Genomic DNA, 10,886 nt, shown 5'->3' with positions numbered 1-10,886 from the left:
TGCTGTTATAGCAATAAAAATAGGGTGGCAATGAATTTAGTGAAAATAATAGGACAAAATAATAATATAAAATATTTATTGTTCTGGAATTATTCACAAATTTTTGTCACATCACTTTATTTATTTGGCAAATTTAACAATTCAATTCATTTTACAATGGGTAAAATCAAGGTTTTAACCTGAAGGTTGCCTTGAAACAATTGCTTTCAGCAAAAAGGCTGCTTTTTCCACACAGAAAAATTGTCTTTTATAAAATTGTTCATATTAATATAAACGTATACATTTAGTGCAAATAAATATTCTTTCAGCCTCTCTCATTCTCTACATTTTATTATGAAGAATATAGAAACATAATTTGTACATTTTGATAATATATCAACATTAGATTTACAAAAATATGTAAGTACTCATACATGTCATTTCGAATATTTCATTGGTATTTATTAGGATTAATTTTAACATTTGAACTTAGAACTTTTTTCTAACAATAAAATTTTCAAAAAAAAAAATAATAATATCATGATTTACAATATTATCATTTAATACAATAATTATAATTAATATAAACATTCATTCATTCTCAATATACTGTATACAATAATACAAATTCATTGGAATGAAAAATGTAAACAATTTTTTACTATGAAAAATATTATTTTTCGTCTTTTTATAATAATATACACAAGTTAAACTTTTTGTTGATAAAATAAAGAAATTACAAGCGTTCAAGTTTTTAAAGTATTCATAAAGTAATTTAAGGCCTCTCTCTGGCATATAATTCTTTTTGGCAACATTGTAAGAAATCCACTCAGATAAAGTGCATTTCTGTTATGTCTGCTGTAGAAAAGTTTAAATGGACATAAATTAATTTCGATTGTAACTCATTAATTGCATACAAATTAAAAAAACTTTCTGCTAGTAGCTAGTAGGCTAATAGGCTGTAAAATAATGAAGCAAAATAGGTATACAAGATACCTACAAATAAATGAATAATAATATCACAAGAAGCACTTACGTGGTAATTGTACATATTCTAATTCAGAAATACATGTAAATTAAATTCGCATGATTAATACCAGGTGATATCACTATACTATAGACTATTTTAGTCTTGGAACATGGAAGGAAGTCTATCACAGTCAATGCTCTAATTGGTAGTAAATTTAAATTTAAAACAGGTAGTTTAAATTTTCTCAAATCACTCATTTGATCTCACATTGGCTGCTAATGACGGATGGTTTCACTGATAGAACATTTCTTTCAAAAGATACTATTTTGATTTTATTTTTTAATGTCATGCTGTTATAGAATACTGATATAGAACGATATTTTGGCATTAAGCCCGCATTTTGTACCACATTTTTTTGGTCAATAAAGTTCTTCTCTTCTTTTCGTTAATGGCAATCCGTCGCTTGGTCAATAAAGTTATTTAAATAAATACTCAAATGGTAGTAGCCAATGTGCGGTCAACTTTGATAGTATATCATAAGGGTTACATAGACGAGGCTCAAATTTTTGTGTACATTTTTGTACATTAGAATATAACATATAGAATTACATGTTATACCACTCATGTATCAATGTAAGTACGCAGGTAACATAAAGAAAAACGTTATCTTTTTCATAAAAAATAACCTTCGTCAACGTGTCTTTGTCGTATATTTTCTTGATTCAGAATTTGATGCAGGGAAAAGATTCAAAGTACATTAATTTTTGACTAATTTACAACTAAATATAGGCATCTGTGCTTTGTTTTACTTAGTACTAATATTTTCTTAGTCGATCTTCTTCGCTTTAGGCTTTACCTTCTCACTGCCCTTTGGTTTAGAGGGATAGATCACAAAGAGCGACAATTGAATTGAGCACAAAACTAGTGCCACTACATTTTGGATCTGTAAAGCAAAATAAGGTTTTATTACATATACAAATCATATACATAAAAGTAAAATTGACAAACAATATTCAAAGAATCAAGTGAGGCCAAATAGATTAATGACAATAACAGTCGTTGAGTCACTGGAAATTACTACGTCACACACATCGTATTTGATTTTGACCTTCGTACAGCTATTAAGCGAATCATGATTACTCAAATATGACGTACATTTATTAGTTTTCTTTTTATGCAACTTTGAATGATTATGAACTTAGATGATGGCCCACCTGATGGAAAGTGGTAACCGTCGCCTATAGACATGAACAATATGGACATAACAGAGTATATTGTGCCGCCCGTGATACCTTTCTTGCGTTGCTATTCATTAAGACTAAGGTGTTATGCCTCTGTACCCTATAATTTTATTACCGGTATAGTTGAGAAAAAAAAAAATTAAATTAAATATTTTTTAAACGTTATTTCTCTACGTTATATTATTTAAAAATGTAATTATCAGATTATTGTCGTCTACTTTTACAAGTCTTTGATTATATACTAAGTATTCATCTATACGTTTTGATTATTCGCGCGAAGTCGAAGGTACATATAAATGGCATGATATACATACATTCACCATACTTCCGTGTATTTATTTCAAACGTAGAATAGATTACAGCGTTGATAATCAACTCGTATATAACATAATCAACAAAAAATGTCGAGAATTGATTAAGTTAAACAATCTTATCACTTAAGAAGTGCACAAGAATTTAGTATTTTGTATAATACATATAAAGTAAGATGCATATAGATAAGACTTGTCTCAGACAAGTCTTATCTATGTGCTAACTGCACGTATAATTGACAATTTCATATAAACGATAGGTTATCAAAACCTATGCGGCGATATTCCTCTTATATAATATAATTAGAACATATATTATGTACTTACAACAAGAAACTGATTCCTTAATATAATCCCGTATAGTAACCACATGAACGTCACTACTGTGCCGGACAAAATCATCGGAAAGGGCAAGCCTTCTGTACTCTTGTTTTTGATTATATCGTTCTGAAACATTTTTATTTATTATTAGATACAATCATTATATTTTAACATAATAACTACCAGCATAGATCTCGATTAAGATTAGGGGTCCTGAATGCACTGAAATTCAATTAGTTTCGGGAACATTCGGGTCCCTTAATCTTAATATAATGCGAATCCTTTAACAATATAGCAATAAATATGCTCATGAGTACAACCCCTATTGGTCAGAGACATTTGTTGACTGCCACATTTCACCTAGCATATTTATTTATAATATTAACTGGATGAGCTTTACAGTCTTCCAATACGCTCACCCAGGAAAATTAATTAGAATCCTGTGAACGAATTTTAATATACAAAAATCCCGTATCCCAATATTCGTTCACGCTAATCACCGAAACGGCTCAAGCGATTTTAATTAAAATTTTATAAATATGTATTGTTTACTTTAGCTTGACAGATATAGACCAATAAAAAAATGGACCAGGTAGTTGGGAGTAGGGAGAAAAGCAACATCTACTGGGTCAGTAATCTAATACATTAATTGGAAGCGTTAAAATGCTTTGCTCCATTGTGAACCTAATAGCTAAAATCATAGTTCAGATAAGTACTTACCAAACTAAATAGTGGCGAAGCAATTAAAAAGAACATAAAAGCTGTAATGATGAGTCCCAATCTGTATTCCACTAGTTTCGGGTCCTCCATTTCAGCATAACCTAACAGTGCAGCTGAAATTGCCCCGGATATACCAATGTGGGCCCAAGTTTTCACTTTTTCTTCTGTATAATTGAAATATATCAATACATATATAATGTTTAGGCCCAAACCGAAGAAATTTACTTGTATCATAGTGTCGTCACGAAGTATATAACCATATTTTAAATTAATTATGCTCCTGTAACAAATATTATAAATATATTTTATATATTATATATTACATTTTATATAAAAAAAATTTTAACAGTTTAAAATTGTTAATTCGAATATACCACGTGATCGTTTATGAAAAGTTTAAAAATTGGTTAGAATGTCCTTCATGCTCCGTGAAGGAAATTATTTAGTTCCATGAATACTAAAATTCACTGTATTTCAGGTTAATGTATCGCTTACAAAGAATGCTGTATATCTATATAACATTTTATAGAATCCAGAAGGAATGTCCCCACTTAATTAAAATTGTGGTTACTATTCTTATGTAAATCACAAAATAGAATTAACAAAGAAGATATGTTTCAGAATGAAATTGTATACAAAAATATATATGTAAGTAAAAAATATGAAAAGAAAAAAGAAATATGTTTATTCAAGTAAACTTAAATTTAAGCATTTTTAATAGATTTTTTTTTTATTACCGCCCATTCGTAACGCAATTTCAGCCAAGGAGAAAGGGCAAGAAACTCAGCTGAAGCTGAACTCAGCTGAGCTGTCAATGGAGAGTTTTAATTAATATAATTATACCACTAACATGACTATTCCACCGAGAAAAGGGGTACTGGGGATTCCTCTGGTGTTGCCTTGTTTATAAATATCCCAGCACATAAACGTCCCGGAGAACATTTGACCCATGGTTACGATGGCCGCTATGGACCCGACCAGGTCCTTGTAAGGCTGTAGAACATCCGCGAGCGCATCCATTTTTAGTTATACTGCAATAAATAAAAATATAACTATTATTAAACTGTCTATTTCTCTTAGCTTCCGTTTCGGCGTAGTTTTTCCGATCTTATGGGAGTTTCTAAGTCTTTCGAATATTACGGATATTATTTAGGTAGTTGTTTATGTACATTGATAATGCAATTAATCATGACTGGTTTTTTTTTTATTTGATAGTGGCGTGGCATAATCACCAATTTTTTTTTTTTTTTATGTTGAATATAGTATACATTCTGTTATGTCCATGTTATTGCTCATATTTATAGGCGACGGTTACCACTTTTTAACAGGTGGGCCGTCAGCTTGTTTGCCATTCTAAGTTGTATATAAAAAAAAATATTAGATATACCTAAATAAACTACGTATAGTTTTAGCATTTCGACTCATGTTCTTTATTTAAAATAAAAACATCATTTTAAACTTTAAAATTGTATCCACTCCGATATTACGTAATCTGTCTAGATAGAAAAAATGCGCGAAGAAGTATTGTAATTAACGCACAATGATACATCGCACATTAAATACACTAATTGTTTTTAAAATTGTTTCTTGTATGAGTATTTATTCCTAAGTCTGCAGCGTGGATTACTTTCTTGAATTGGTAAACTCATCTAATATTATATCGGACATATCATTTTGTTGAACACATTTATAGTATGTTTCGAATTTTATAACATTAATTCACTCTTTTATAATCTTTATTAGGTTTATAAGTAATATTATATTTGAAAATCTGTTTTGGCGTAATGTCACCACCAATAGTTATGAGATTTAGTATACACAGAGAAAAGAGGTATTTTGACTAAAAAAATACATATTAAACGAAAAATTAATATCTATGTCACTATATACCCTACTTAGACGACAATTTTGCATCACACATACTTGCAGTCTCTTAGAGTTGATCGATGGTAGTCTAACTATATTAAGGTAGATCGTCAGCTGTTCAAGTTTGATAACCCCTTATGCAGACAGTATTTAAGAAGGTGAAGGTCATAAGATTACTTTTATCCCGCTTTTATCTCGATGAGCAGTATTAAAGATAATATTGTAGACACAGTTAGCAGACACTATTCAAGACACTATTCAGACAATATTCGATGGTCCTGTATTAATATAGAAATACAACGGGAGATATAAAATACGTAGTTATTATACCTACGTGTCTAGAAATAATATAATAAGTACCTAAATAATGTAGGTTTTATTATAGCAATATAGCTAATTGCAAATAGTTACTAAAACATATTTATACACGTACTTAGTTATATTAATAATAAAATTAAATCCAAAAGCAGATATTTATAGTATTTTAATTGTGTGTGCTATACGTGACTATGGAATTCAAAACGCACATCTGCATACCTTCCGTTGTTCTCTTCACTTGTACAAACATAGAATAATATTACAAATGTAAAACAGCTTGTTCGTTGCCACTTGGTTCCTTAATAGCTCAAATAATTATCATGAAAACGGAAAGAATATAGATTACTTTTTATCCAGGTTATCTGTCTTGATCACGCAAGTAAGCTAAGCATAGTAAATATATATAAATAACTGCCGGAATGTCGACAATAGTAGTAGGTACGTAGGTAGGAATTATATAAAGCCTTGATTTTTATTTACGGTAAAGTCATTTAAAGAAGTAAACTTAAGGGACTTCGATGAATTATGTTGGAAGAAAACCGATTACCCATCACAATATTTAAGGAACGTATCTTTTGATTCTCTATCTTCCTGTAAAGTTTTATGAAGTTTCAAAAATTATCAGCATCAATACTATTTCAGCCATTATTCATCCACTGCTCAACATAAGCCTCCCCCACAGACTGCTATAAAGAACGATCCTGAGGCACCTGCATCCACTGACTCCCTGCAATGCATTTTAGAACGTCACTCCATCTAGTGGGGGGTCGTCCTACACTGAGTTTGCCCGTACACGATCGCCAGTCAAGAACTTTTCTTCCCCGTTGTTGGTGGTTGTCGGTTCTTCAGCTTGCTTATCCAAAAGTTATAATGCTATAATATTTCTAAGGCATATATTTATACAGACACGTAGACTAGACGGATCTGTAATGTTCTGTTAATGCTATAAAGTAAGATACTTTTGTTTATGTTCCTATCTTTCTACTTATGTCTTAGTACTAGTAGTAAGAGAATCCTACCATCTATATTGCCCACAATTGCAATGTTAAAACAATCACGGCCTCGTTTTATTAAAATAAATAGACTTTAAATTGATTCTACGCATTACAACCAAAACGCACCCACAGAATACACTGACGTCAATTCTTTGTGTTATGGTCAATTAATACCATACCAGTATTTTTCGTAGTTTTCAGGACATGTATATTATTTTAAATTTAGAATTTAAATATTTATACTATATTCGTATTTTAAATGACTATCAAAAAGAAAAAGTTCATAATTTGCCTGTACTTTTTGGGTGTTTGTTTATTTTTTATAACAGAGGAGGCATGGTTACGATAAAAGGTCGGCGATATCTTCCAATTTTAAACATTTGTTTGTTAAATATCACCATCGATAATGTTTACTCTCATTATGAACCCATATAAACTAATCTAGGCGAGATGAAGTTGCTGTTTTATTTCTTAGAAAGTCTATTTATATTCTTTTTGTGTAATAAAGTTTTTTGATCAATTTTGTTAACTTTATTCAAAACTAAATCGTACTTCGAAAAATGTCTCCCACTCTAAAAGATGTTTGTATTATCTGTTAAAGACGTGTGGTCCCGGCATAGAATGAGCCACTCCTTCCTTTCCCGTGGATATCGTAAGAGGCGACTAAAGGAACTTAATGGACGAGTGAAAAGCAGATCTTTAAAATTACCAAAGCACAACTACGTTAACAACCTGCCTGCCAAATGTGGTAACTACTAGCAAAACTCCCCAATAGGGGAAGATCTGTATTTAGTAGTGAGCAATTAATCGCTGATATAGTATGGTATTATCTACTTATTATCAAGTAATTACTTTTATATTAGATAAAAATAACCATAATGCGACAGACTAAAATATTGTAAAATAGCATGACGCAGCTAATAGTAATGGATCACTCGTCTGTAACTGTAGGTATAATAAGCAGACATGTTAGAAAATACTCCATTGGCTATTCAGTTTAGTGTTCTAAGAGGAGGGCGCAGCTTAGTAAAATTTTTATAAAATCAAATTTTATTGTGACAGCAGAAACCGTTCAAGGAGTTTTATGAAATGGAAAATACTTTCTCCAACATTCACGCCCATCAAACTTGAAACTGGCATTGTGAACCTGAGCGATTACAATTCCTAATCTTGGAATCTCCTAATCTTTCATAAACGAATAATCAGTTCTCACAACAAACGTTTTAGAATTACGATAAAAATAAAAGCGATTCATAGTGATGTTTAGCGTATGCATGATAAGTCAATTTTAAACAACGTTATTTATCAGATAATAGGTACTGAGTGTAACCGTAACATAGATACACGAGTATAATTCAAGCTATTAAAACTCATGAAAGACTAATTACTTTATTTTTCTTTCGTACATTATTGTAATAATTAAGAATAGATAGTTGGGTCGTTTATAATATATCCTTATGCCGAATTCCAGTAACATGATTTGTGAAAGTTAAGAACTTTATATATATATATAAAGTAACATCCTCATATACCTTTTGCAAAGGTTAGTCGCAAACTTGAGGAATATAGTTGAAATATAAAAACTTTTTTTTAACAGTTTAAATTTGTTAATTCGAATATACCATGTGATCGATTATGAAAAGTTTAAAAATTGTTTAGAATGTCCTTCATGCTCCGTGGAGGAAATTATTTAGTTTCATGAATACATGAATACTAAAATTCACTGTATTTCATTTTCATTTTATTATATATATATATATATATATATATGATCAAGCCTGTCTCTGATATATATATATAGATTGAAACAACATACATATTTCGCTTCCTCCACATTCATTAATCTTTTCATCATTATGTATTATTAGTTTGGCCCTTCTTTAGTTCGTCGCCTATTTGGTCAACATACGCCCATATAGGCTTCTATCGACACTGCCATTTATTCGTTTTCGTTAAATTTCTTTTGTAATTCTTCTTTTATACATCTTTTTTTAAATGGACAAACTTTAAAAAAAATAAGTATTAATAGTATACAATTAAATTAAGTAGCAATAAGTACTTATGGACATAATGAATAAAATACCTTTATAGACAGATATTTTTTAAATAAATGGGTTTGCCTTAAGTAGACATAAGGAGTTATTAAATAAATAAATAACTGTGGACTTAATACTTATTAGGCATAACTGACATATTATGCATAAATAAAATAATACCACAATATTAGAAATTTGAAAAAAGAAAATTATTAAGTACAATATAATAATAATAATAAAATTATCCAACATTATACTACATTAATTTGTCACCCTACTCAAATACAATAAACTTATGTCACGGCCTTACAACTAATTAACTTTTAATGCAATTGATAACAGATATGCAATAAATTAAATACTCACAAATATATTAATTTAATGTATAAAAACTAAAATAAATAAAATTCACAATTTTAAAATAAATTTACTAATAACCTAAGAAACAAATTCGGCACTTTGAAAAAAATTAATTTACTTAGTTCACTGCCAGTCCACAGAGGCTGGACCACCAATTTGATGACGGATGACAGCTCAGTTTTCCTTTATTGTCAATGTCAAGTTAAGTGAACGAAAATTAGGGTTCCCGTAGACTGATTAACTGGAACATCACTTCGAGTTCCGTTGCCTATTATCAATGAAATGATAATGTACAAAATATGGTTGCATGAAAATGCTATGGAATATGGCAGGTACTACTTATTGCATTGTTGTTTCGGATCGATTATTATCGATTATTATCGGATTATTAGAGTAGATGTACTCTCATTTATCAAATAAGATCTATATCACTTATACCTATATCACTTAATGTAAATGTACTTGCAGTGGTAACTGATTTTAAATATCTCGGTCACATTATTGCAAGTACTTTAAGAAAAGCATTGGTAGTTAGAAGTAACATGTTGGCCCGCAGGTTTGCTAGGTGTACAAAACAAATAAAAATAAACCTGTTTAAAGCTTTTTGTCAGATGTTCTACACAAGTAGCTTGTGAGTCAACTATAATAAAAAAACTCACAATGTTCTTCGAGTCCAATATAATATTGCCTTCAGGGTACTGTTGGGGCTACCTCGTCGCTGTAGTGCGTCACACATGTTTGCAAGAGAACGTGCGGATGATTTTTACGCAATACGGTGCAAATGAATTGTTTCGCTATTAGCTCAATTAGTGTCCTGAAGACAATTGCTGATAAAATGGACTGTCCCATCCTAAAATATTGGGTGAGACAGATTATCAATGCAAGAGCGTTATGACCGCTCATTTACTGTAAACTCTAACATAGGTTAAATCAATTTATAATTAACAAAATGGGCCTTATGTAGTCTGATTAATTTTTTTTATAGAACTTAGAATGACAAACAAGCTGACGGTCCACCTGATGGAAAGTGGTAACCGTCGCCTATAGACATAAGCAGGACCATGGACATAACAGAGTTGTTTTGATGGGTGAAAATGGTATGGTAACCCCGCCTGCGCTAACGGGATACGCTGGCGGAGCACCAGTGAAGGTTGATAGATGAGAATGAAAACAGGCCAGTTAGTCCATCATGATGAATTCATCAGGAATTAACCATGATAGTTTCCAGGGAGAACCGCGTGGACGACCTGGTTGGGTATATTGCTACCAATGGGATTCTCAATCTCCATTACTAACAATCCCTTTCCCCCTGACATAACAGAGTATACTGTTTCGCCCATGATACCCCCCATGCGTTGCCATTCCTGAGGACTCAGATGTTATCCTGTATCCTGTAAATTCACGCCATATCCCACCCTTCAAATCGAAACACAGCTATGCAAACACTTTACGTTTGAAACACGAATGGGACAGAGGTACCCAAGAAAACGACTTTTGTACAAAGTCTTCCTCTGGTAAAAATTATTATTATAAATATTGTTAATAAACAAACAGAAATTAAATGAACTAATTTAAAATAGTACTATCTTTATAAACTCCTAAATTGCTCTGTAAAGACAATCCTTAAATAACATTGTATCTCTTAATCTAGTGAGCAATAAATTTAACAGTTAACGCGAATGGCAAAACGCAAATCAAAGCTACATTAAACCATAATATTCCATCACAGACATATAATAATGCACTCCACTTATTTTGATCTTTTTTTT

The 10,886-nt window shown here is 30.8% G+C and overlaps 1 protein-coding gene across 2 annotated transcripts; it reads right to left on the bottom strand.

The window, feature by feature from the left end:
• Positions 1–59: 59 nt before the first annotated feature.
• Positions 60–9,288, bottom strand: LOC113513670 (sugar transporter SWEET1). Of its 2 annotated transcripts, none has more exons than XM_026897658.3 (5): positions 9,124–9,288; positions 4,393–4,573; positions 3,543–3,822; positions 2,829–2,948; positions 60–1,892 (listed from the first exon to the last, which is right to left on the bottom strand). In XM_026897658.3, the coding sequence occupies exons 2-5, from the start codon at positions 4,560–4,562 to the stop codon at positions 1,776–1,778; spliced, it is 687 nt and encodes a 228-aa protein (XP_026753459.1). In that variant the 5' UTR covers positions 4,563–4,573; positions 9,124–9,288; the 3' UTR covers positions 60–1,775. The 2 variants fall into 2 exon arrangements, with proteins under 2 accessions (XP_026753459.1, XP_052751729.1); XM_052895769.1 differs by having other exon boundaries at positions 9,236–9,253.
• Between the last annotated feature and the right edge of the window lie 1,598 nt (positions 9,289–10,886).

This window comes from Galleria mellonella, unplaced genomic scaffold (assembly GCF_026898425.1).
Source record: "Galleria mellonella isolate WM207_F2 unplaced genomic scaffold, CSIRO_AGI_GalMel_v1 utg103, whole genome shotgun sequence".
NCBI classification, from domain to species: domain Eukaryota; kingdom Metazoa; phylum Arthropoda; class Insecta; order Lepidoptera; family Pyralidae; genus Galleria; species Galleria mellonella.
The sequence above is the reverse complement of the archived record's forward strand: the minus strand, read 5'-3'. Positions and strand labels throughout refer to the sequence as shown.